Genomic DNA, 27557 nt, shown 5'->3' with positions numbered 1-27557 from the left:
GCATCAGAGACCCAAACAAATCCAGGTCTTTAAGCAGTGGCTGATTTTAACCCTGACCACCTTGGTGGGTGGACCACTAATTATGACAGGTTACCGACTTAGAATTTCAGCCTCTCCCATATTCTCCACTATTAAGCTGAGAGCAAGTTAGGTTTTTTATTCATTCGTGGGACATGGGCCTCGCTGGCTGGTCAGCATTTATTGCCCTACTGGAAGTAATGGTGAGCTGCCTTCTTGAATCACTGCAATCCACATGCAGTGGGCTGACCCACAATGCCATTAAGGAGGGAATTCCAGGATTTTGACCCAGCGACTGTGAAGGAACGGTGATGTATTTCCAAGTCAGGATTGTGAGTGGCTTGGAGGGGAACTTGTAGGTGGTGGTGTTCCCATGTATCTGCTGCCCTTTTCCTAGATGGAAGTGGTCGTGGGTTTGGAAGGTTCTGTCTAAGGATCTTTGGTGAATTTCTGCAGTGCAGTTTGTAGATAGTATGCACTGCTACTACTGACCATGGTGGTGGAGGAAGTGGATGTTTGTAGATGTGATGCCAATCAAGTGGGCTGCTTTGTCCCGGATGGTGTCAAGCTTCTTGAATGTCCTTGGAGTTGCACCATCCAGACAAGTGGGGAGTATCCCATCATACTCCTAACTTGTGCCTTGTAGATGGTGGACAGGCTTTAGAGAGTCAAGAGGTGAGTTACTCGCTGCAGTGTTCCTAACCCCTGACCTGCTCTTGCAGCAACTGTGCTTACGTGGCGAGTCCAGTTGAGTTTCTGGTCAATGGTAATCCCAAGGATGCTGATAGTGGGGGATTGAGACAGGCAAAGGCCTTTTGCAAACCCGAGCGCTATTGCATCAACCGATCTCCAATAGCATTTTAACTCAGCCCTGAATGGGAGAAGCTGCAGCAACTGTACTGCCTGACTGAAGGGAAGGATGGACAACACCAAGAGCCCAGTGAAGGCATCCTTGGGACCTTGTTGTGGTTTGTTCTTTACCTGCTCTCCAGGTATGTCAGAAGATCTCCTTTGTGGGACCATGTCCTGTCCTTCTCTTTCTGTCCCCTCTCTCCTTCCTGTGAGACCTTCTGCAATTTAGTCAGGTGACCAAGGACTTTTAAAAAAAATACTTTACAGAATATGGCCATCACTGGCTCGGCCAGCATCTTTTGCCCAATCTAGTTTAAAGTTTATTTATTAGTCACAAGTAGGCTTACATTAACACTGCAATGAAGTTACTGTGAAAATCCCCTAGTCACCACACTCCAGTGCCTGTTTGGGTACACGGAGGGAGAATTTAGATTGGCCAATGCACTCAACCTGCACATCTTTCAGACTGTGGGAGGAAAACGGAGCACCCAGGGGAAACTCGTACACGCACAGGAGTGAACGTGCAGACTCTACACAGACAGTGACCCAAGCTGGGAATCGAACACGGGTCCCTGGCACTGTGAGGCAGCAGTGCTAAACACTGCACCACCCTGCAGCCCATGCCAGGAACCTGCTTTAACCTCCTGGCAGCCTTTATGCATAGGAAATGGACAGGAGGCTCAATTAAAACTGGCATGGCCTCACCGCTATCACCGGCAAACAGGGGATTTACCTCCTGGAGAGATTTCACCCAGAAACTCTCTCCGTTGAAGGTGCACCTTTCCGATTATAAGTTGAGGTGACCATCTAACACCTCGTGGGAGATTGTCCAAACAATATTAGGTGTGTATTTTTAAAAGATGTTTGCTTATCTACATTCAATTTGTCAGGAGCTCTGTTGTCTTATTCTTTGTGCATTTAAAAATACACTGTCATGGGGAGAGGAAGCATGAGACAGATTCAAGAGAGTCATAAGAATGAGAGTAGGTTGGACCTGATGGTATGTGGCCTCTCACAGCCCCAGAGTAAAGCAAGCTCTTCCCAGCAGTAACTTGGCAGGAAACACATTTTCTTTTTTGGAAACACTCGATCTTCCATAATGTACTGTCAGAAATAACCTGGGAATATTGCAGCCTTCTTTATTATCCCTTCAGATGTTACATAACTGAATCAAAACAGGTCACGGGTGTCACTGCGATAGATGTCAGGGAAATAAAATGTGCCGCGTCATGAGATTAAACTCGAAGCTGGTTTTCTCTCCTTTTCTCCCTGTCCCTGTGACAACAGGACGGCATGATGGCACAGTGCTTAGTGCTACTGCCTCACAGCACCAGAGACCTGGGTTCGATTCTGGCCTTGGGTGACTGCCTGTGTGATGTTCGCACCTTCTCCCCGTGTCTGCGTGGGTTTCCTCCGGGTGCGCTGGTTTCCTCCCAAAGACAAAGATGAAGGGCGTAGATAGGGTGAACAGTGGGAAGCTTTTTCCCAGGTTGGCGGTGACGAACACAAGGGGTCACAAATTTAAGGTGAGGGGGTAGAGGTTCAACACAGATGTCAGGGGGACGTATTTTACACAGGGGGCCTGGAATGCACTGCCAAACATGGTGGTTGAGGTGGACACACTGGGATCGTTTAAAACCCATCTAGATAGCCACATGAACAGACTGGGAATAGAGGGATACAAACGAATGGTCTAGTTGGGCTCATGAGCGGCGCAGGCTTGGAGAGCCAAAGGGCTTGTTCCTGTGCTGTACTGTTCTTTGTTCTTTGTATGTGTGGGTTAGGTGGATTGGCCATGCTAAATTACCCTTTAACCTCCAAAAATGTATAGGTCAGGGAGATTACTGGGGTAAATACATAGGGTGATGGAGTTAGGGCCTGGGTGGGATATTCTTTTTCATAGAGTGGGTATAGACTTCATGGGCCAAATGGCCTCCTTCTGAATTAGAGGGATTCTATGATCTTGTCCATGACATAAGAACATAAGAACATAAGAAATAGGAGCAGGAGTAGGCCATCTAGCCCTTCGAGCCTGCCCCGCCATTCAATAAGATCATGGCTGATCTGTTGTGGCTCAGTTCCACTTTCCCGCCCTCTCCCCATAACCCTTAATCCCCTCTCTTATCAAGAACCCATCAACCCGCTTCTTAAAAATATTTAGCGAGGCAGCCTCCACCACTTCAACGGGCAGAGAATTCCAGAGATTCACCACCCTTTGAGTGAAGAAGTTCCTCCTCAACTCCGTTCTAAACCGCCTCCCCTTTATCTTGAGGCTGTGCCCCCTAGTCCTACTATCCTTTCTGAGCGGGAAGAGTCTCTCCACCTCTATCCTATCCATCCCATTCATCATCTTATACGTCTCAATGAGATCTCCCCTCATTCTTCTAAACTCTAACGAGTACAAGTCTAGTTTATTCAGCCTCTCCTCATAGCTCAATCTCATAGCTCAATGACCTGAAGGGAAATTGAGAGGAATGGAATTGAAAGCTTATAACCCGACATGATACAGTACATTTAGAATCCTTGAGTCAAACAATTTCCGTGGTACACTACATTTCTTTCTCCAATCCCTTTGCCCTGTTGGTGTTCAATACTGTAAACTGAGACCGCTCTGCATTAGTTAAGTTTTGCAGATTACTCAAAATCGCTGTTACATGACCTGTGTTGAAAATACTTTATCTAGTTATTCATTAACCTCCCTCCATGTAATGTCCAACAAAGTAAGAACTGCTGTGGTATGACTTTATGAATTATTTCTTCATGGTTCAGGGCAGTAACCGTGTATTGCAATGAGACGCTAATTGCCGGGAGACTGTGGCACCTCAAGGAGATCAAAGGGCATGTTGTTTTATTTATGGCTGATGAAGGGTTGCTTGTGTTGTGTAAGGCCATCGGACATTCCTGACATTCCGCATGTCTAATTTTTAACATTTATTGTAGATATTTATAACCGAGAGCAGATTCCAGCCCGGCAGGAATGCAGAGGCAAACAACAATTCTCTTAGGAACGAGGCGCAGTCAAGGAGAAATCTCTCTGCGCAGAAGTGGTTTGAAAAGATAGGATTAAAGGGGAAAATGATGGCTTGGTTAGAATCAAGAGCGACTCTGTGAGAACAGCTTTATCTTGGAGCATTAATGGCCCTTTAAGGGTTGTTCCCATAAAATTTAACTTCCCATTTAAAATCTGAAAGATCTTCTTGAGAAAACAAAACACAGGAAGGAAAACAAGGGAGTGCACTAATAATGTAGCACGTTGGTGTACCAATACTCTGTTTCTTGAAGGGGCACATCCCAGAATTTTCAGAGGGGATTTTTGACATGGCGTGTTGCCAGGTCAATTGAGTTTTCCAGTGTTGGGGAAGGGGAGGAGTTCCATGTTAAATGATGAGAGGAAAGCCAGTGGGAACACTTCCTCTGGGCCTATCACATTTGTAAAGAACTGTTAAGATACTTGTCCTACTTACTTAGAAGAAAGCTCCGTAATAAATCATAGAGCCATAGAAACCCTACAGTGCAGAAGGAGGACATTTGGCCCATCGAGTCTGCACTGACCACAGTCCCACCCAGGCCCTATCCCCGTAATTCCACATATTTGCCCTGCTAATCCCGCTAACCTACCCATTCCAGGACACTAAAGGGCAAATTAGCATGGCCAACCAATCTAACCTGCGCATCTTTGGATTGTGGGAGGAAACTGGAGCACCTGGAAGAAACCCATGCAGACATGGGGAGAATATGCAAACTACACACACACATTGTCTCTTTTGTATCTGTCATCTGGTGAGGAGGTTTTCAAAACACTTGTCACCCCATCTGCCACACCCAACCCCGCCGCAAAAGATTTTTAAACAAAGTCAAAAGCACGGAAGATGACAAAGAAACTTTGCAAATGTTTGTAGCAAAACAAAGTTAATCCAAATGACCGAGATGACAGACTGTCAGTGAGAGTTTTTAAAGTGGCATCACAGACGATCAGGGTGGTGAAGAAGGTATTTGGCACATTTGCCTTCATTAGTCAGAGCATTAAGTACAGGGGTTGGGACATTATGTTACAACTGCACGAGGCATTTGTAAGGCCGCTTTTGGAGTACCGTGTACAATTCAGGTGCCCTGCTACAAGAAGGATGTTATTAAACTGAAAAAGGTGCAAAAAAGAATTTACAAAGATGTTACTGGGACTGGAAGGTTTGAATTATAAGGAGAGGCTGAGTAGGCTGGAACTTTTTTCCCTGGAGGTGACCTCATCCTCCTAACAGGTGACCTTGCAGAACAAAGAGACCTAGGGGTACATGTTCATAGCTCCTTGAAAGTGGAGTCACAGCTGGACAGAGTGGTGAAGAAGGCATTCAGCAAGCTTGGTTTCATCAGTCAGAACATTGAATACAGGAGTTGGGACATCTTGTTGAAGTTGTACAAGACATAACTTGGAATACTGAGTATGGTTCTGGTCACCGTATTATAGAAAGGACATTTTAAACTAGAAAGAGTGCAGGAGAGATTTACTAGGATGCTCCCTGGACATGATGGTTTAAGTTATAAGGAGGGGCTGGATTGACTGGGACTTTTTTCTCTGGAGAGTTGAAGGCTGAGGGGTGATCTTTCAGAGGTCTATAAAATAATGAGGGGCAGAGATCAGCTAGATAGTCAATATCTTTTCCCAAAGATAGGAGAGTCTAAAACTGGAGGGCATAGGTTTAAGGTGAGAGGGGAGAGATACAAAAGTGTCCAGAGGGGCAATTTTTTCATACAGAGGGTGGTGAGTATCTGGAACAAGGTGCTGGAGGTAGCAGTAAAGGCGGGAACATTTTTATCTTAATAAGCATTTAGACAGTTATATGGGTAAGATGGGTATAGAAGGATATGGGCTAAATATGGGTAATTGGGACTGGCTTAGGGGTTTAAAAAAAAGAGCGGTATGGATAAGTTGGGCCGAAGGGCCTGTTTCCATGTTGTAAACATCCATGTCCTTATAAAGGTTTATAAAATCACGAGGGGCATAGATAAGGTGAAAAGCCAAGGTCTTTTCCCAAGGGGTAGGGGAGTCCAAGACTAGAGGGCATAGGTTTAAGGTGAGAGGCTAAAGATTTGAAAAGGATCTGAGGGACAACTTTTTCACACAGAGGGCGGTGCCTATATGGAATGAGCTGCCAGAGGAGGTGGTAAGAGTGGGTACAATTACAACATTTAAAAGACATTTGGACAGGTACATGGATGGGGAAAAGTTCAGAGGGTTATGGACAAATGGGACTAGTTGAGTTTAGGAAACCTGGTTGACAAGGATGAGTTGGGCCAAAGGGCCTGTTTCCATGCTGTATATCTCTATGACTCTATGACGAATGCTAGCTGTCCCATCGTCTGCCTGGAAAATTAAAAGGTTGATGTTTTTACAGATTGACTGGTTTTGAAATTCTGAGATAGCTTTAGGGCTAATGGATGTCATTTATCTCATTATTGTGCCAAATTGGCGCCCGTTAGCCCCTACAGCAGGCTTCCCTTCACTCCTCCTCCCGTTTAATCAGAGGAGGTTTGCCCCTTTCTGGGAGGCTGACAAGAAATTACAAGGATCATGAACAAAGCCCAGTCCATCACACAAACCAGTCTCCCATCCATTGACTCTGTCTACCCTTTCCGTTGCCTCAAAAAAGCAGCCAATATAACCAAGGACCCCACGTATCCCTCTCTTCCACCTTCTTCCATCGGGAGAAGTACAAAAGTCTAAGACGGTGTACTAATCGACTCAAAACAGCTTCTTCCCTGCTATCATCAGGCTTTTGAATGGACTTACTTTGTATTCAGTGGATCTTTTCTTACGCCCTAACTATGACTGTAGCACTACATTCTGCACTCTCTCCATTCTTTCTCCCCTATGTACTCTATGAATGGTATGCTTTGTCTGTATAGTACGCAAGAAACAACACTATATACAAATACATACGAAAATAATAAACCAAATAGAATTAAGTCAAATGGGGCCTTTCCCATGATTAAATAGGCCCAGGCGTCATGGCTCCCACCACAATGAGCTGTCCAGAATCCATCCCAGTCATTCTATTGCAAATGAACAAAACTTTTTCCTGATTTTTTTTTATCAAAAATGTTGGTGCCCAAAATTGGGCTGAATTTTACATCGACTTTCACAAAAGTAATTAGCAGGAGGAATTTCAGCCATCTGGTATGAATGAGAATTCCTAGCAAAGGATGTGTTTTTTCTTTTCAGGGTCATTCTTTTCTGACGCAGACAATGCCATGAGACATTATTCAGAGAAAGATAATGCCACAGTTATAGGTCATTTAAATCCATTGGGAGTTGTTAGACCAGACAATGCTGTGAAGAACCTTGTCTATTGTAGATGATAGTTTGAGGTAGTTATGGAAAAGGACAAAGGTGGCAGCATGATGGCACAATGCTTAGCACTACTGCCTCACAGCGTCAAGGACCCGGGCTCGATTCCCGGCTTGTGGGGGGGTCACTGTTTGTGCGGATTCTACGTGGTCTCCCCAAAGTCTGTGTGGGTTTCCTCCAGGTGCTCCGGTTTCTTCCCACAGTCAAAAGATGTGCAGGTTCGGTGAATTGGCCATGCTAAATTCTCCCTTAGTGTCAGGGGGACTAGCTAGGGTAAATACATGGGGTTACGGGGATAGAGCCTGAGTGGGATTGTGGTCAGTGCAGGCTTGATGGGCCGGGTGGCCTCCTTCTGCACTGTAGGATTCTATGAAGTACCTGAACTGGAGGAAGGCCGATTTTAATAGGATTAGGCCAAAGTGGACTGGGATGAGCTACTTGTAGGAAGATCCACATCAGAACAGTGGGAGTCTTTTAAAAAGGAAATAGAGAGAATACGCAACCAACATGTTCTCATCAATGTAAAGGAAAGGATCAATAAATCCTGGATGTCAAGAGTTATATAAAGTAGATAGAAGAAAAAGGAAGGCTAATGGCAGATACAGGGGCATGAAAACAGTGGATAGACTAACAGAGTATAGAAAGGAGGGTGGGTACTTGGAGTGAAGAGGGGGCATGATAAAACACTGGCAGGCAAAATAAAGGAAAATCTGGAAGTGTTTTATAAGTATATTAAGGACAAGAGGGTAAAACAGGGAAAGAGTAGTGCCCATTAGGGACCAAAGTGACAATTTAAGTGTGGAGCCAAAAGACGTTGGCAAGGTATTTTGCATCTGTGTTCACTGGCATGGCACAGTGGTTAGCACTGTTGCTTCATAGCACCAGGTATCCAGTTGAAGGTTGTTTTGGTGACAGGAAGCTTGTGTCCAGTGGTGTATGACAGGGATCAGTGCTGGGTGCCTTGCTGTTTTAGTGTCCATTGAAGATCTAGATGTGAATGTGATGGATATGATCAGTAAGTTCACAGATGACCCAAAAATTGGTGGTTTGGTAGATAGCAAGGAAGAAAGCCTTAGGTTGCAGGACCGATATAAGTGCGCTGGTCAGATGAGCAGAGCAGTGGTAAATGGAATTTAGTTGTGAAAAGTATGGGGTGATGCATTTTAGGAGTGCTAATAAGGCGAGGGGATAGATAATTGATGGTAGAATGCTGGGAATACAGAGGACAGAGGGTCCTTGTGGTACATGCCCCTAAATCCCCTAAGGCAGCAGGACACGTACATCAGGTGGTTACGAAGGCATATGGGATACTTGCCGTTATTGGCTGAGGCATAGAATATTAGAGCAGGGACGTTTTGATGGAGCTGTAGAGAAGGCTTGTTAGGCCATAGCTGGAGCACTGTGTCACCACACTATTGAAAAGTGTGATTGCACTGGAAAGGGTGCAGAGGAGATTGACCAGGATGTTGCCTGGGCTGGAGCGTGTCAGCTCTGAAGAGAAATTGATCATTGCTGGGGTTGTGTCCCTTGGAGAAGAAAAGGTTGAGGGGGACCTGACTGAGGTGTACAAAATTTAGGAGAAACATAGGTAGGACGGCCTTTAGGACAGCATGGTGGCACAGTGGTTAGCCCTGCTGCCTCACAGCGCCAGGGAGCCGGGTTCAATTCCAGCCTCAGGTCACTGTCTGTGTGGAATTTGCACATTCTTCCCATGTTTGCGTGGGTTTCCTCCGGGTGCTCTAGTTCCCTCCCATAATCCAAAGATGTGTGAGTTAGGTTGATTGGCCATGGTAAATTGACCCTAGTGTCAGGGGATTAGCAGGGTAAATTTGTGGGTTATGAGAATACAGACAAAGCATACCATTCATAGAGTACATAGGGTAGCAGGAACGGAGAGAGTGCAGAATGTAGTGTTACAGTCATAATTAGGGTGTAAGAAAAGATCAACTGAATACGAAGTAAGTCCATTCAAAAGCCCGATGGCAGCAGGGATGGGATTGTGGTCAGTGTAAACTTGATGGGCCGAATGGCCTCCTTCCGTAGTGCAGGGATCCTGTGATAGATAGGAATTAGAATGGACAGGTGCTTGATGGCTGGTGCAGGCACGATGGCTGAAGGGTCTCTTACTGTTCTGTAAAACTCTGTGAATGGAATTTTCTGTGCTACGCCACAGTGTGTACTGCGGCAGTGAAGGTAGTCCGCCACCGGCTGGTGGCAGAATCTTCTGATCCTGCCACTATAACGGGGTTTCCTGGTCTACGCATCCCCACACCTCCGCCACCAGGAATCCCACATGGAGGTTTGCTGTCAGTGGGACCAGAAGATCCTGCCAGACAGAACGGCTGGAATACTCCTGCCTATACCTCAGTGACTCCATGCATAACAACACCTGGAGGGAACGTGATAGGGAACTTGAAAACCAACAAGGTTTTTATATTTCAAAATTACCAAACACTTCCATTTCATGTGATTGGCTATGCAGACTAATACCATTGTGAATCTTGCCTTCTCACGTCCTGTCATTTTCAGTAGAACTAATTTTGAACCATAGTTCAGTTGCTGGATGTATCAAAATTCTTGGGTGTTTCATCCATGTGCTGATGTGACTTAATGGGTATTCACTTTTTTTTTCAATTATAGAATCCCTACAGTGCAGAAGAAGGCCATTTGGCCTATCGTGTCTGTACTGACCACAATCCCCTCCCAGGCCCAATTCCCATAACCCCACACATTTACCCCGCTAATCCCCTGACACTAGGGTCAATTTAGCATAGCCAAACAAGCTAACCCGCACATCTTTGGACAGTGGGAGGAAACCGGAGCACCCGGAGGTCACTGTCTGTGTGGAGTTTGCACATTCTCCCCATGTTTGCGTGGGTTTCCCCTGGGTGCTCTAGTTTCCTCCCATAGTCCAAAGATGTGCGAGTTAGGTTGATTGGCCACGCAGACATGGACAGAATGTGCAAACTCCACACAGACAGTGACTGGAATTGAAGTTACTGTGAAAACCCCCTAATCGCCACACTCTGGCACCTATTCGGGTATACTGAGGGAGAATTTAGCATGGCCAATGCACCTAACCTGTTTGGACAACGGGGGGAAACTGGAGCACCCGGAGGAAACCCATGCAGACATGGGGAGAATGGGCAAACTCCACACACACTGTGTGAGTATTGTGTGTGTATTGCATTTTCTAGCTGAAAAGCTGAACTTCTATGCTGAATATTTACAAAAGCAAGATTTTTGGCATTGAAGAAATGGCACTGGGTTGATTTTGATTTAATTTGATTTAATATTGTCACATGTATTAGCATACATTGAAAAGTATTGTTTCTTGCACGCTCTGCAGACAAAACATACCGTTCATAGAGAAGGAATGAGGGAGTGCAAAATGTAGTGTTACAGTCATAGCTAGGGTATAGAGAAAGATCAACTTAATGCAAGGTAAGTTCATTCAAAAGTCTGACAGCAGCAGGGAAGAAGCTGTTTTTGAGTTGGTTGGTACATGACTTCAGACTTTTGTATTTTTTCCCTGAAGGAAGAAGGTGGAAGAGAGAATGTCCGGGGTGTGTGCGGTCCTTAATTATGCTGACTGCTTTGCCGAGGCAGTGGGAAGTGTGGACAGGGTCTGGGGGGCTGTTGTGTATGATGGATTGGGCTACATTCACAACCTTGCAGACTTGGTTAGAGCAGGAGCCGTACCGAGCCAGAAAGAATGCTTTCTATCTGTAAAAGTTGGTGAGAGTCATAGCTGACATGCCAAATCTCCTTAGTCTTCTGAGAAAATAGAGGCATTGGTGTGCTTTCTTAATTGTCGTGTTGGCATGGGGGGACCAGGACAGGTTGTTGGTGATCTGGACACGTAAAAACTTGAAGCTCCTGACCCTTTCTACTTCATCCCCATTGATGTAGACAGGGAGATGTTCTCCTTTACGCTCCTTGAAGTCGATGACAATCTTCTTCATTTTGTTGACATTGAGAGAGAGATTATTGTTTACGCACCAGTTCACCAGATTCTCTATCTCATTCCTGTACTCTGTCTGGTCATTGTTTGAGATCTGATCCACTACGGTGGTGTTGTCAGTAAACTTGAAAATCGAATTGGAGGGGAATTTGGCCACACAGTCATAAGTGTAGAAGGAGTATAGTAGGGTTGATTTACACATCACAATTTATGATAAGTTAACAGTTGATTTGCATTTTGTTTACTTTAACCTCAAGCAATAGTCATAACTCTGAATTTATCTGATGAAAGCCTTTGTGACGTTGAATTGTTGGGTTAAGTTTTCCTGAACTAGTCTTATCATGTCTGATTCATTTTGTGCACCGTGGCCGATATTTTATGACCTCGCTGTGGCGAGATTCGTAAAATCCTGCCCGAAGCCAACAGAAAATTCCATTCTGCGAGGCGGTAGAATTCCAGCCCAGAAGTCACATTGGAGCTTAGGAGGAAAATTCCTTTGGAAGAGGAAGCCTTCTTCAAATTGAGGAACAGGGAGTGAGTTAAGGATGGTTCAGAGCTGCAAACCTTTACTCTTACTTCATACTCTAGTTGTCACTTAGACCGTTCTTACCGACATTCTTGTGATAACCTTACTCCAGGGACCTATGCACAACATGCGGTTTACTCCCTGAGGTGGCACGGTGGCACAGTGGTTAGCACTTCTGCCTCACAGTGCCAGGGACCCGGGTTCGGGTCCCGGCTTGAGTGACTATGTGGAGTTTGCACATTCTCCCTGTGTCTGCGTGGGTTTCCTCCTGGGTGCTCTAGTTTCCTCCCACAGTCATGCTAAATTCTCCCTCAGTGTACCCGAACAGGTGCCGGAATGTGGCGACTAGAGGATTTTCACCGTGACTTCATTGCAGCGTTAATGTAAGCTTGCTTGTGACCATAATAAATAAACTGAAAAACTTTTCACTGAGTTGCAAAAAGTCACTTCCTTTAGACTCCTGGGAATCCCTGAACTGACTCCCAGCAACAAGGCTCACTCTTAAAAAGTTAAAGTAAAAAGTTTATTTATTAGTCACAAGTAGGCTTACGTTAACACTGCAATTATTGTGAAATTCCCCTAGTCGCCACACTCCGGCACCTGTTCGGGTCAAAGCGTTTAACTAGCACATCTTTTAGACAGTGGAGAGAAACCCATGCAGACACAGGTAAAACGTGTGGTGCGGACTCTGCACAGACAGTGACCTAGTGAATCTGATGATTTCCTCTTTTCAGCCTCACTAGGGAGAATCTTCCAGGGTTCATCAATATCTTCTCTCTCTTATTCTCTCTCCCTATCTCTCTATCTGTGTTCAAGCTTCTTTTAATCTGACTGCCTGAGAGTCTGTAAGTGTACCCATTGCAAAGTTAACTGCTTTTCCCCATCCTTTGTCTTTAGACATTAAGCCTGGAAAGTGGACTTCTACACAACTTAGCCCAGACTCCCTTTCCTGAAACAGACCTGGTCACATTGATATATCCTGATGAAGGGGCTAACCCGAAAGCTTGTGAGTTTACTATCAAATAAATCGGTTGGACTAAAACCTGGTGTTGTCAGACTTTTTACCACATTGATATATCGCCAGACAGGACAAGCGAGCGGTCACATGCTCCTTTTATTAACCTTAAATTTCAAAGGGACAGTTTCAATTAGAGCTATCTTACAAAGCTCAAATACTGAACATCATCCTTCTTTATTGCAGCAGTGGTGTCACTTTGCAGGATTATAAAATGGGCTTGCTTCATCATCTGTTGCTACTCACTGTTAACTCTTACCCTTACCCATCATTCTAGATGGAGCACTATCGGTTATTCCTGACTTAAGGGTCGGGACTTTTCAGCTGATCTTGCCCCAAATCTGGAAAATTCAGCCAGAGGTCTACAGACCTTTGCATGGTCATCCCCCTCTGCCCGCCCGCTACGATTCCCATGGCAGGCGGGATGGGAAAATTGCCCCCGAGGTCTTTCCGTCTGCCAGGGGTAGACTGAACCATACTGACAGAGGGAGGGATATATCTGAATTGAATGTCAAGCCTGCTATGTACAGAAATTTCTGTAGCATCTGGGAGCCATGAAATCTGTCACTTTATGCAAGATGATTAGTTACGTGCTATTTCAGTTCTCTGGAAATTGCAGATCAGGTTGTGACCCTATCTCTCATGTCATGCAACTAGATTTATTTCTTGTTGTACGAAGGATAACTGCATTTCATCAAATCGTAGAATCCCTACAGTGCTGCACGAGGCCATTTGGCCCACACTCCAGCACCTTTCGGGGTACAATCAGCAGCAATTTAGCATGGCCAATGCACCTAACCAGCATGTCTTTCGAACTCTGGGAGGCAACCCATGTAGACACGAGAAGAACGTCCAGGCTCCACACAGACAGCGACCCAAGCCGGGAATCGAACCTGGGCCCCTGATGCTGTGAGGCAGCAGTGCTAGCCACTGTGCCACCGTGTCACACGAAGGCCCCACCTCTTCAACCATGCCCCTCACCTGAGGTGAGAGTGATCCTCAGGCTAAATCACCATCTGTCAGCTCTCCCCCTCGGAGGGGAGAGCAGCCTCTGGTCATCGGGGACTATGACACCTTTACCTTTAACCTTTTTATATAAGTAACACAGCTAAAGGTTCATAATCACTGATTTCTCTCAAATATTGCTGCAGGAGCTGCCAGCTTTGCTATTCAAGTAGCGTTGCTACCTGCCTGGTTTTACACCGGATGGTCTGTTTTTCTCAGTGGAAGTGAGGGACAGGATTTGGGGGCAGATTCTGAAATTTCAAAAGTATAAAATAGCTACCCAAGTTCTGTTTTGTTTTTGTTTTGTTTTCCCCATTCTTTCTTACTAATATTTGTCTTGGTGGCGCAGTGGTTAGCACTGCTGCCTCACAGCGACAGGGGCCCGAGTTTGATTCCAGTTTGGTGTCACTGTCTGTGTTGAGTCTGCACATTCTCCTCGTGTCTGCATAGGTTTCCTCCAGGCGTTCCGGTTTCCTCCCACAGTCCAAAGATGTGCTGGTTAGGTGCATTGACTGCGTGAAATTCTCCCTCAGTGTACCCAAACAGGTGCCAGAATGTGGTGACCAGGGGATTTTCTCAGTAACTTCTTGCAGTGTTAATGTAAGCTGACTTTGACTCATAAATAAACTTAAGCTTTAGATTTTACTTTACTAATGTCGAGACATTTATCATTGAGATCATAGAGGTTTACAGCATGGAACCAGGCCCTTCGGCCCAACTTGTCAGTGCTGCCTTTTTTTCAACCACTAAGCTAATCCCATTTGCCCGCATTTGGCCCATACCGCTCTGTACCCATCTTACCCATGTAACTGTCTAAATACTTTTAAAAAGACAAAATTGTACCTGCCTCTACTACTACCTCTGGAACCTTGCTCCAGACACTCACCACCTGTGTGAAAAAATTGCGTCTCTGAACACTTTTGTATCTCTCCCCCTCACCTTAAATCTGTGCCCTCCAGTTTTAGACTCCCTTATCTTTGGGAAAGGATCTTGACTATCTAGCTGATCCATGCCCCATTGTTACTCAGATATTCATCAGGAGCAGCAAAGCAGACGGAGGGCGGCCAGTTTCCATCGATTGCTCTTGTCCGATTTCCTCAGCTGCAGCATTTTGGATCTGGCAAAAAGCAGCAACTGCAGGAAAATGCGGTTAAAGCCACAGAATGGCACCATCAAAATTAGTAATTGAAATTAGAAATTAATCAAATTACAAGAGTTAGAAATAGACTGTCTCTGTTCTGATAGCCAAGTTCTGCACACGTGAGGACGGCCTCAACCGGGATCTTGGGTTCATGTCACACTATCTGTAACCCCCACGACTTGCCTGGACTTGCAAAATCTCACTAACTGTCCTGTTTAGAGACAATACACATCTCTTTAACCTGTGCTTAATGCTCTGTCCACTGACATTCTCTGTACCTTTAAGACTTGATTAGCTGTAGAGACTCGCATTCCAATCATTATTCTGTAAATTGAGTTTGTGTCTTTATATGCCCTGTTTGTGAACAGAACTCTCCACTCACTGATGAAGGAGCAAGCGCTCCGAAAGCTAGTGGCATTTGCTACCAATAAACTTGTTGGACTTTAACCTGGTGTTGTGAGACTTCTTACTATGTTTACCCCGGTCCAACGCTGGCATCTCCACGTTATGACTGCCATAGAATTAAACAGTTCAGCCCTGGCATAGCAAGTCGGGTAATTTGTACCAGGTTACAGGATTGCACCATTAGTGTGCTGTGTTACTGTTAATGGATTAGCAGAGAATTAAGTTAGATGTTGATTATGACTGAACAGACTTCTGTTAAACGCAGATAGCTGATTAAAAGAACTGAGTGACAGATCTTTGATGATGAAAGCATCATTAGTATATTTAATTTTTTAAACTCTGTAATGTTGGGACAACATTTGTTATCTATCCCTAATTGCCTCTTGAACTAAGTGGCTTGCTAGGCCTTTCAGAGGGCAGTTGAGGGTCAACCACATTGCTGTGGATCTGGACTCACATGTTGGCCAGACTGGGTAAGGCCGACAGATTTCCTTCCCTAAAGGATATTTAGTGAACCAGATAGGTTTTTAAGGCAATCGATTCATGGTCATTGTTAGACTTTTTAATTCCAGATTTTTTTGTTGAATACAGACTTAGGATCGGCTGTGGTGGGATTCGAACCCAGACCACTGCTCTGAGTCTCTGGATTAGAAGTCCAGCGACAATACCACTACGCCACTCCCTCCCCTGGCGGTTCATTCAACACTTGCGTACTGTATTTCTCCCACTTACACCCTTGGATGAGAAATGAGAATCTGCCTGGTGAATCCTTTCGCACCACAGTCTTTCTGCCACTTCACTTTCTTATCAGTGCTATCAGATAGTCAGCATTCCTCTCTTTCTTCCTTAGCTCCAAACACACAATCCAGTTCACTGTTTCTTCTACCTTACACGGCCCTTGAACTGAGTGGTTTACTAGGCCGTTTAAGAGTCAGCTAATCTGGCAGATTTAAAGAGCATTAGTTGGGTTTTTGCAAGAATCAATTCATGGTCCTCATTCCAGAGGTGTTTTTTTAAACTGACTTCAAATTTCATCTGCTGTGGTGGGATTTGAACCTGGGTCCTAGGCATTATCCTGAGTCCCTAGATTACTAATCCAGTGACAGTACCACTACCCCACTGCCTCCCCTGTGTTTAACAAATCAAGATTGGTCCTATTTCAACTTAGTCTGTCCCATAACCTGAAACTAGTGCAACTCAATGGCCAGAATTTTCCAGTCCTGCCGGCAGCGCACCCCCGCCCGTGGGTTTCCCACCAGCGTGGGGTGACATCAATCGGAATTCCCATTGACAGCGGCGGGACCAGAGAACCCGGCCATTAGCAAATAACGTGCCAACTCCCGTCAGTGGCTGGGAGGCTGGAGAATCTTATCCAATTGCCGGAATTCTACTGCGCCACCTGCCACAGAATCAGAGCAGGCGAGGGGTGGTGTAGGAGCTTGAAAGATATTCGGGCACAGTGTTTGCGAGTGATGGATCCTTTATTCCTTCTTATCGATAAAGAGAGGAGAACTAAAGAATTCCTAATGCTCCTTCAGTCTGCTCTCCTCAATTGCATACGGTCAGCCCTTTTTTGCAGGGCATTTCTCACAACTTCTAGTAAAGATAAGTGTTCCTAGTTACGCTCACCGGTAAATTATTTACATATGTTACAAGGAGGTAGTCCCAAGACGATAGCTGTTTAGTTATGTCCCATCGGTAATGTCATAATCTGTAGTGATAGATGGATGGAATGTCCGTTCAGACAATGGTCACTTAATCATGTCATTATTACAGTTTCAGTGCTGTTGGCAAGGATGCACAGCTGTGTCCTGTTGATGGATTATAGTGAAATATTCACCTTTTGTCTGCACTAGTTCATGCAGATGCAGAGATAGCCAGTCCACAGTGAGGGTGCTGCTGATGTGCTAATTTTCCTGGCCTCCTGACCGACCCCTTGCGGAGTTCAGTTCTCCTGTCCCACAGTGGGCCTTGGAAATGCCCATTGAACTCAGATGGGATTTCCTGGTCTTGGGTCAAGCGAGGCTGTAAAATCCTGCCCAATATCTCCATCAATCTTCCTTTCCCAATCAGGAGCCTCTTAAAATCCAAGCATGGCATCACATGACCACTACTTCTTGGTTTATGTAAACTCCTTCATTCTCTTTAATCCTGGTGATAACTTAGAAAATGGGCCGTATCTGATCTCTGTTTCTCAATGCATTTGCTGTGGTGTCCTTTGCTTGTAGCCCGGTTCAGGGAGATGGCTGTTCAGAGAATGTTGATGCACAGTACTTTGAGCGACTGGACTTGAACTTTAACCCTGCAGCCAAGATACTTGAAGTGGGCTGCCATCGAAACAATCTAAGCATTGTTTTTCTTTTCTATTTCTTCCAGATTTACTAAACCCTTGACATTTGCGGATTGTGTGGGCGATGAGCTTCCCTTGGGTTGGGAGGATGCCTATGATCCTCAGATTGGCATCTTCTACATTGACCACATCAACAGTAAGTACTCGGCTCAAATTGTGGTTCCCATGGCCCTCGCTCAGCTAGGCCATGCATTGTTTGACTCTCTAAGTCAAGGGATGTTATTGAAAATCTGTATCCATGATGAAAGTCACTATTGCAACAGTGTAATGTAAGAAAAATGTAAAACCACTGGAGATACATCGTAGGTCTGTTAGTATGAGTTCTGATGAAAGATCTACACCTGACTAACCCATCTTTTCTCTATCAAAATGCCATGCTTCTATGGTAATTTGTAGTGATTGTCCCTTTAAGGGCAACACAGCAGAGTAAGCATCACTGCTCTGCAGGATCAATTGGGACTCAGAGTGGGAATCATCACAGGGTGTGGAGTCCTCTATTAGGCAAGAGTCTTGAGGGAGTTAGGTGCAGCCATATGGGTACTGTAGGCTGCTGAACGATTCTTATTTAATAAACCCTTTCTGTTTTCACTACTGGAATCTTTAAACATGCACCATTACAAATGGCGATGAGGTTAAAATTATCATGACACTGCCTTTGGCCCGATACCTGTGAGTATCTCTCTTTAATCAAAGTGTGAGAAACAATTACTCACCAGAGTGAGTAATTCTTTCGGCGTTTTGATCTCGCCAGACCCTGAGTAATGTCAAATCAGAAAAGATGGGCAATTAAACAAAGGTGGGCAATGGAGAGAACACAGTGAGATCCCTGGGTCAGAATCCTCAAGAAGGGTAAGCGAAATGCAGAATCGTTCCTCCACTAACATTGTAGATTAGGAGATGAGCTGGAGATTCACGGCCTCGGAGAGGCTGAGGGATAGACATAAAACAAACCTGAATAGGTCGGTACAGTTGGGATGGCATGATGGCACAGTGGTTAGCACTGCTGCCTCACAGTACCAGGGACCTGGGGTCACTGTGTGGAGTTTGCATATCCCTGTGTCTGCGTGGGTTTCCTCCAGGTGCTCTGGTTAAAGTTTATTTTTTAGTCACAAGTAGGCTTACATTAACACTGCAATGAAGTTACTGTGAAATTCCCCTAGTCGCCACATTCCGGCACCTGTTTGGGTCAATGCATCCAACCAGCACATCTTTCAGACTGTGGGAGGAAACCAGAGCACCTGGAGGAAACCCACGGAGGCATGGGGAGAACGTGCAAACTCCATACAGACAGTGACCCAATCCGGGAATTGAACCCAGGTCCCAGGCACTGTGAGGTAGCAGTGCTAACCACTATGCCGCCCAGATATTCTGAAGTGTGGGAAAGTCAAGGAACTGAAACTGATAAGCTCCCAGTGCGCAGGATCGGAGTCTGCAGGGAGCAGACATCCCTGTAACTGAGCACTTTCAAATGAGCAGAAAAGTTCGGAAGCTTTATGAAAAAAACAGTTAATAAGTTTTAACAACAGCCCCTTGGACCTTGAACCCGTTGGGTCTCTGAGTGAAATAAAAAAAACTGACACATCAAAAAGTAACCAAAAAAAAATTCTCCAAAAGGCCAGAAAGAGAAAAAACCTCCAGAAATTGCTGAAGTGATTTTCCCTTGGAAGAAGGATAAACTTTAAAAATTTAAAAAAGAGCAGTCAGGTTAGTGCCAAAACTTCAAAAGCACTGGAAAAACAGAGAGACAACGGCAGCTGCTGACAGCTGAGTGAAAAAAAGATGACAGTCTTAAAGCAATAATGCCCTTAACGAGGTCATACATTTAAATTCGTAGTACCCTTAAAGCAACAACCACAAGAAGAAATAAGCGGCTTTGGACAGGAAAGTTGGACAAGATCCGAGATAGGGAGCAACTCCCAGAAAAGGTCCATAAGCAATGAAGACCTCAAAGAAGAGGTCACGGAAGACATCAAAGGAGACAGTGAAGACTTTAGGGAAGAGGCAGTGGAAGACCCAAGAAGGAGGGCAATGAAATACGCCAGAAAGAATGCCCTAGAAGGGCAATGGAAGACTCCAGAAGGAGGACAGCAAAAGACCCCACAGAAAGGGCAATGAGAGAATTGCAGAATGGAAACAAGTCAACACTTTGTCAGAGACAAACTCGACTGATAGTGAAGCCAGAAGGGTTTAGCTGAAGTTAAGACAAGTAGAAATGAAGGTACCACATGTGAAATGTGTATGTGCAGTAAGAACATGATGGACCCCCCCCTTGGAAGAAACGCAGAAATTAAAGACTTCAAAAGAAATTAGGAACTATTGAACATAAAGAAGAATGAGCAAAAAGAATTAAAGCTTTCGAGAAGACATTAAAAGAACAAAATGACAGCAAACTTGGAGAAAGAAAAAGTTGCAACAATTTACAGAATTGAGTTAGAAAGAAGGAGAAGTTAAGGAAACAACGGAGAATGAGCTGAATTCCATAAAAAAGCAACGAGAAAACAAGAACAAGCCCAATGAAGAATCGAATTGGGAGAATAAGAGCTTGTAGGAGGATAGTTTGGCAATGAGAAATTAACTGAAGAAGAATAAACATTGAAACTGACAGCAGAATCAGCAATTCAGACAGAGAAAGAACCTGAGATTGCATGCTAGAACAAGATTGCTGAAATGGTCACACTAATGAAATAGCACCAGAATCAATATGATAAAATGCTCGATGAAAAGGATGCTGAATTGAAATGCTGGAAAGCGAAGAAACTTTATCACATGACCCAAGTCCCAGAAACAGAGTACTACGACCACTCCTCCACACGTGACAGATTGAGGTTGTGAAAGAACTGTCAAGACATAGAACTTTATTGTGCTGTGATGATATGTGTCTGCATGTATTATCAGGTAAGGCAGAGCAAGGGTTAATGTGGGATTGGAGAGTGGCGCCAACACACAGTGATGAGTGTAGTCACTTGGTCAGAGAACAGTCTCGGACAGAGCTCGGCAAGCCTGCATTGAACAGCTCCATGCAAGCACTGTTTTGAAGTATACATAGTTACAAGTACCTACAAATATAAGTTTATGTTTAAACATGCACGCCTCAAGATCTTATCAATGAGCCATCACGTCTGCAAGAATTTAAAAGAACATATTAAGTACATAACATGATACAATGTCGTAATATGAAACTTTGGTAATAGATTGAGTTAGATCCCCAGATCTCTGAGACCCCCTGGTCTCTGAGACCGCACACCTAGTACACGTGGAGGGACGGATCATTCATCAACATTTGGATCACCTGGGGAATACTGTGAAAATCCTGTAGTCACACACACGCCGGCGCCTGTCCAGTTACACTGAGGGAGAATTTAACATGGTCAATACACCCAACCAGTACAACTTTCAGACTGCGGGAAGAAACCGATGCACCTGGAGAAAACCACGCAGACACCGGGAGAACGTGCAAACTCCACACAGACAGTGACCCAAACCAAGAATTGAACCCGGGTCCCAGGCACTGTGAGGCCGCAGTGCTAACCGCTGTGTTGCCCCAATAATGCACTGTAATCGATTTTAGCACTGTCATAGTAAGACAGCTTGAGCGTTTTGTGACGAAATGTAGAATAATTTTAAAAGCAAGTTCAGGCTTTTCCTTCTGTTTATTTAGTTAATGTAAATAAAAATCCCTTTTAGCTTTTGTGCTTCCATCGTGATCTTTGTCACCTTTTTCAAAGTTCATAGATTGAAATTCTGTCACAGCGAGGGGAATAATTTTAAATGCTTGTGTAGCAGCAAGGAATCACTGTCAGCATTAGCTTGAAAAGATTATCTACAGAATTTGCACGGGGTATTTTTAAATTAGGAAATTAGATTCATTTTGGGTCAGGACCTTCCAGTATGCAAATAATATGTGGAGTCTGCATGTTCTCCCTGTGTCTGTGTGGGTTATCTCCAGGTGCTCCGGTTTTCTCCCACAGTCCAAAAGATGTGGTGGTTAGGTGCATTGGCCATGCTAAATTCTCCCTCCATGTACCCAAACAGGTGCCAGAATGTGGTGACTAGTGATTTTCACAGTAACTTCATTGCAGTGTTAATTTGAATCTGATCTGAATCTTTCCATTTGGTAGTGTGGTGGAGCATTGAGACGGGTCTTTACATTCCTCCGATCCCCACCCCCACCCCCAGTTAATTTCATGGGCAGCTTAGGCTGTAATCCTTGCATTGAAAATGGATGCACTGTTCCGCTAACTCAGCGAGTTTAGGTTGCAAGTGGCAAGAGCATAGAGGTATAGCCCAAGAGGATGCCAGTTTCAATTCCGAGTCTTTGCTGATTCACTACTCCATTAGTCTGTGTCCATCTTTAGGAGAGGGTGTATGTGTGTTGATGGTGGGAAAGGGCAGAATTAGGCCTGGTTAACACGATTCCCCGTTTCCAACACCAACCTCCATCATCAAGCTGTCGAGAAGCTGTCAAGGTTCGTGAATGAATGGTAACCCCCCTCCTGTGAGGTGTAAGAGTGCACCCAGTACCAATGAAAGTAGAGTCAGCAAGGTGTCAGTGTGCTTAGGCAAGAAGGACAGAAAACTATGGGGAAAATCTTAATTAAGCGCAACTATTTCCTGTTTTTTGAGTACAGAACTATATCATTAACATTATGTATGCCACTATTATTATACACCTCAGAACCAGATTGGAATGGGACACACTTTAAAATTAGTACTCAGGATAAAGTAACACAGTGGCTGAATCCTCAAGTATTTAATTGAAAGTCTATAAAGGTTTTGTGGCTAATTAAAAAGCCTTTCGCACATGGGTGTAATTTTCCTATTGTACTAGCTCATTCTCACACTCTGTTTCTTTGAACTCCCACTGTTCTTAGGGTTTCTGACTCTCATTCTTTACTGTGTTTCAGCTCTTTCCCATCTCTTGTCTTCTTCGATTTGGTTTGATTTGATTCGTTATTGTCACATGCATTGGAATGCAGTGAAAAGTATTACTTTTTGCATGCTATACAGACAAAGCATACCATTCGTAGAGTACATAAGGGGGAATAAAAGGATAGGATGCACAATATAGTGTTACAGTCATAGCTAGGGTGTAGAGAAGGGTCATGTGAGGTAGGTCCATTCAAAAGCCTGATGGCAGCAGGGAAGAAGCTATCCTTGAGTCAGTTGGTATGTGATCTTTCTCTCTGATGGGAGTATGTCTGAGATACGTGGGGTCTTTGATTATGCTGGCAGCTTTTCCAAGGCAGCAGGAAATTGTAGGCAGAGTCAGTGGATGGGAGGCTGGTTTGCGTGATGGACTGGGTTACATTCATAACCCTTTGTAGTTTCTTGTGGTCCTGGTAAGAGCAAGAACCATACCAAGCTGTGATACAAACAGAAAGAATACTTTCTATTGTGCATCTGTAAAAATGGTGACAGCCGTAGCCAAATGCCAAATGTCCTTAGCCTCCTAAGAAAGTAGAGGTGTCGGTGGGTTTTCTTAACTTCACTCCACCTTCAGTTGCATGAATTAGGCATGACCCCTAAGCATCTTTAAACCTGACCATCAGCTGTATAGGGCATTGGTGAGGCCGCAGCTGGAGTACTGTGTGCAGTTTTGGTCGCCGCACTTGCGCAAGGATATTTTGGCCTTGGAGGGAGTGCAGAGGAGGTTTACTAGGCTGATGCCTGAGTTGAGGGGGTTGAGCTATGAGGAGAGGCTGAATAAACTAGGCTTGTACTCGTTAGAGTTTAGAAGAATGAGGGGAGATCTCATTGAGACGTATAAGATGATGAATGGGATGGATAGGATAGAGGTGGAGAGACTCTTCCTGCTCAGAAAGGACAGTAGGACTAGGGGGTACAGCTTCAAGATAAAGGGGGGGCGGTTTAGAACGGAGTTGAGGAGGAACATCTTCACTCAAAGGGTGGTGAATCTCTGGAATTCTCTGCCCGTTGAAGTGGTGGAAGCTGCCTCGCTAAATATTTTTAAGACGCGGGTTGATGGGTTTTTGGTAAGCGAGGGGATTAAGGGTTATGGGGAGAGGGCGGGAATGTGGAACTGAGCAGCGACAGATCAGCCATGATCTTATTGAATGGTGGGGCAGGCTCGAAGGGCTAGATGGCCTACTCCTGCTCCTGTTTCTTATGTTCTTATGGATCTATTCTGGAAGCTTCCTCAATGCCCTGATGCCTCTCTCAACGGTGGAAACGTTTGGCTGGTTGTGAATGGGAAAGAAGATATGCGGCTGGAACTTTCAAAATACTGCGTTAATTTGTGCTGTGCCGGTGCTTGTGAGGTACTCTAGATGCTGTAGGCTGTGGGAAGCAGTCTCAATTGTCGCTGCAAGATCTATAATGGAAAATAATTATCAAACTATGCTTTAAAAAGGGCTCATTGTGTGCAGCGGTGAACCGGAATCGCCAACACAGATCTCTATTAAATGTTGTCGTTTCCATGGGTTGAGTCTCCTAAAGTGCAGTTTTCATCTGTCATTTTTTTCCCTGTCAGATTAACAGACTTAATCCCACAGTTGACAGCACGAATGATTGACATCCACGGTTTGCCAGGATGTATAAATTATAGTGGCTGTCGACTGGTTTTTGTTGCAAATAATGTTCGAAAGTGATCTTTGTCTAAAGGGGAAAAGAAACATTGCTTTTGTTTCCCATCGGATCAAGGTATTTTTTTAAAATGGATAATACTCATTTTAAAAGTTGGCCTTTCAAGGTAGCAGCACAGTTGCTCTGGTCTCAGTATGACCTGATTGGTTTGAAAGTACTTCTGTAACTGCTGGCCGGTTTGAACTTTTGTCTCATTGAGAGCAGCGCTCTTGGTATGCTGCCAGAGTTGCTATTGTCAACGTGGGTGGGCTGAGGAGACAGTGTCTGTATGTTTCTGTTCACCTGCGGTCTGATTTGAGTTTCACAGGCAGCTTATAGACAGAGGCACTTACACTGGCTTCACAACGACAGGCACAAGAGGTTCAAGGTCACACTTTTAACCGTTCCATTCTGAAGTCTTACATTATTTTTGTACAACGGTCCTTGTTTCTCTCTCAAACCCTTTTTGGGGTGAACTTTGTAGCAAAGCTTTTCCAATCTTGTCATCAGGCATTCACAGGTCAAGTTTTGGTACAAGGAGCTGAAAAGTACAGCTCGTTGTGGTCCACCTCAACACCCATTAGCCTCAATGTCATGCCTGTCCTATTATTGAGAGCAACATCGGGGGAAGTTTTGTACAACAGGCTCACCCCTGATGGAAACTGCACTGAGAACATTTCAAGACTGTTTTAGCCACCACAACAGCAGCCAGCAAAGAAATGGCTTACAATTCAGCCATCTAGGGCTAGATTGAAGCACTGGTAAAAGAACCATGTGTCAGGTTGCTCCAAACTTATAACCATTTTGCAATGTGTTGGTGTTAATATTTACATCAGGAACGGAGTCTAGGAGAGAAAAGACAATGGGTTACTGAAGTTACTCGCCCTGCTGGCTCTATCTTAGAATGGTGGTCATTTTCACCCCTGCCGCAGTCAGTACCATTGGGTAAATATACAAATGCACCGGTCGTTCATGCTTTATTCAATTTATTCATAGAACATAGGCAGTAGTGACATTTATTGTGCATTCCTACCTGAATTACTGCGGTCTGTATGGATTTCCTCTTTCCATACAGTTCGATACAATTGCTTGCTGCTCTATTTCAGAGGGCAGTTTCATTTAAAGCTTATAGTTTATTTATCAGTGTCACAAGTAGGCTTACTTTAACATTGCAATGAAGTTATTGTGTCCACCCCTTAGTCGCCACAGTCCTGCGCCTGTTTGGGTACATTGAGAGAGAATTTGGTTTGACCAGTGCACCTAACCAGCATGTCTTTCAGACTGTGGGAGGAAACCGGAGCACCCAGAGGAAACCCACACAGACACAGGGAGAACATGCAGACTCCGCACAGACAGTGACCCAAACCGGGAATTGAACCCGGGTCCCTGGCACTGTGAGGCAACAGTGCTAATCACTGTGCCACCGTGCTGCCTTTTACAAGTCAACCTCATTGCAGTGCATTGTAGGCCAGACTTGGTAAGGATGGCAGGTTCCCTTCCCTGAAGAATATTGTAGAATATTTTTGATAATCTTTGAATGTTTATGATAACCTTTATGACAAGCCATTAGTTTCATGGTCACCATTACCAATGCAAGCTTTTTATCCCAGATTGATTTCAATAACTGCTGAGATGGGATTTGAACTAATGTCTCAGGATTGGAACAGCCTGTTCCTGCGCTGTACCTTTCTTTGATCTTTGTTCTTCAGAGTTATTACAGTACATTAGGCCTATTGTGTCTGCACCAGCTCTTCGAATGTACAATTCACTTGGTGTCATTCTCCCACCATCTGCATATTCTTTAGGTAACGATCAAATTCCCTTTTGAATGCTTGAACCTGCCTCCACCACATGCGCTCCTTAAAAGAGGCCACCACCCTCTCAGACAGGGCATTCTAGACCTTAATTACTCACTATGTGAAAAAGTTTTTCCTCTTCTGCTTTTGCTTCTTTTGTCAGTTACTTTAAACCTGTGTCCTCCTGTCCTCAATCTTTTCATGAGTGGGAACAGTCCCTCACTATCTACTCTGGACCTCTCATGATTTTAAACACCTCAATTCAAATTTCATCTTTTATCTGAGGAAAACAGTCCCAAACTCTCCAACCTAGAGAACCATAGAATCCATACAGTGAAGAAAGAGGCCATCCAGCCCATCATGTCTGCCCTGACTCTCCAAAAGAGCGTCTCACCCAGGCCCCCCCTGCATCCTATCCCTGTAACCCTGTGCATTTACCATAACTAATCCAGCTAACCTACACATTTTTGGGGCACTTAGGGGCAATTTAGCATGGCCAAAGCACCGAACCAACAATTCTTTTGAACTGTGAGAGAAACTAGAGTTCCCAGAAGAAACCCAAGCAGACACGGGGAGAACTTGCAAACTCCATGCAGACAGGTACCCAAGGCCGGATTCAAACCCGGATCGCTGGCACTGCAAGGCAGATGGGCTAACCACTGTGCCGCCAATTTTGTAACTGAAGTGCCTCATCGCTGGAACCGTTCTAGTGAATCATCTCTGTACTCTATCCAGGCTGCTGGACTAACCTCAATGCTGCCATAATTTTAGTTGTGCAGGTGTGTTCTGTAAATGTGAGTTAACCACAATGTACTTTTGTGGCATACCAGTCAAACAATTATGTAACAAGAGTCGTAACTTGGCTTATTTAGTGTATTGATGCCAGTAGATCAAATCAGAATTAAGACTGTTTGCTTCAATGTCATTGTGTATATTTCTCACTTTGAATTCATCACCTCAGTTTTCTTCCACAATTAGCACAATCCGACCTCAGAAAGGCCAAACCTGTAATCGTGCTGTTTAACATGCCCGAACTGTGACTATAAAATTTCATGTAAGCATCACTTAGGTGTACTTAAAATCTAGATAACAACACGCGAGGAGGATTCAGGAAATTCCCCCAAATGGATATTGCAAACAATCCATCAAAAGAGTGTTTTGGCTGCTGTGTTTGATTGGGAAACCAGAGCGTGCTATATCACCAAGGTGCTTTGTAACAATGCTTCATCGTAAAGGGTTACTGTAGGCATTGGCTGTGTTTGGGGTACTTTTCTCTCCGAGGGCTGGCCTTCCTGTTTTGACAGCCTGAAAGAGTTTGCGAGGTGGAGTCTGAAGCATTGTTACCTCGAATTCTGCTCGGTTGAGTCACCAAGAATGGTTCAAAGGCAGGTCAAGTGTAACATACCAGATGCCAACATAATAAAGGATGCTTTAATCCACCTGAAAGGAATGCAGATCATAGTGTAATTTATTGAACCTCTTCCATGATTTCCAAAAGTTTGGAGCTCTGGAGTTTTTTTTCCCTTTTGCTTACTTTTTTTAGTATGTTTCTCCCTCATT

General features: G+C 44.5%; 1 protein-coding gene across 3 annotated transcripts in view; it reads left to right on the top strand.

The window, feature by feature from the left end:
- LOC145343288 (protein WWC2-like) overlaps positions 1-27557 on the top strand; it is a 229672-nt gene that overhangs the window by 92479 nt on the left and 109636 nt on the right. For all 3 annotated transcript variants that reach the window (XM_080189431.1, XM_080189430.1, XM_080189432.1), the window contains one exon: positions 17646-17755. In XM_080189431.1, the coding sequence (XP_080045557.1) occupies positions 17646-17755 (110 nt within the window). The remainder of the gene's footprint in view (positions 1-17645; positions 17756-27557) is intronic.

The sequence above is a fragment of the Carcharhinus amblyrhynchos genome, chromosome 5 (genome assembly GCF_965287045.1).
Source record: "Carcharhinus amblyrhynchos chromosome 5, sCarAmb.v2.hapA, whole genome shotgun sequence".
Lineage (NCBI taxonomy): Eukaryota > Metazoa > Chordata > Chondrichthyes > Carcharhiniformes > Carcharhinidae > Carcharhinus > Carcharhinus amblyrhynchos.
This window is presented reverse-complemented; position numbering and strand designations above follow the sequence as displayed.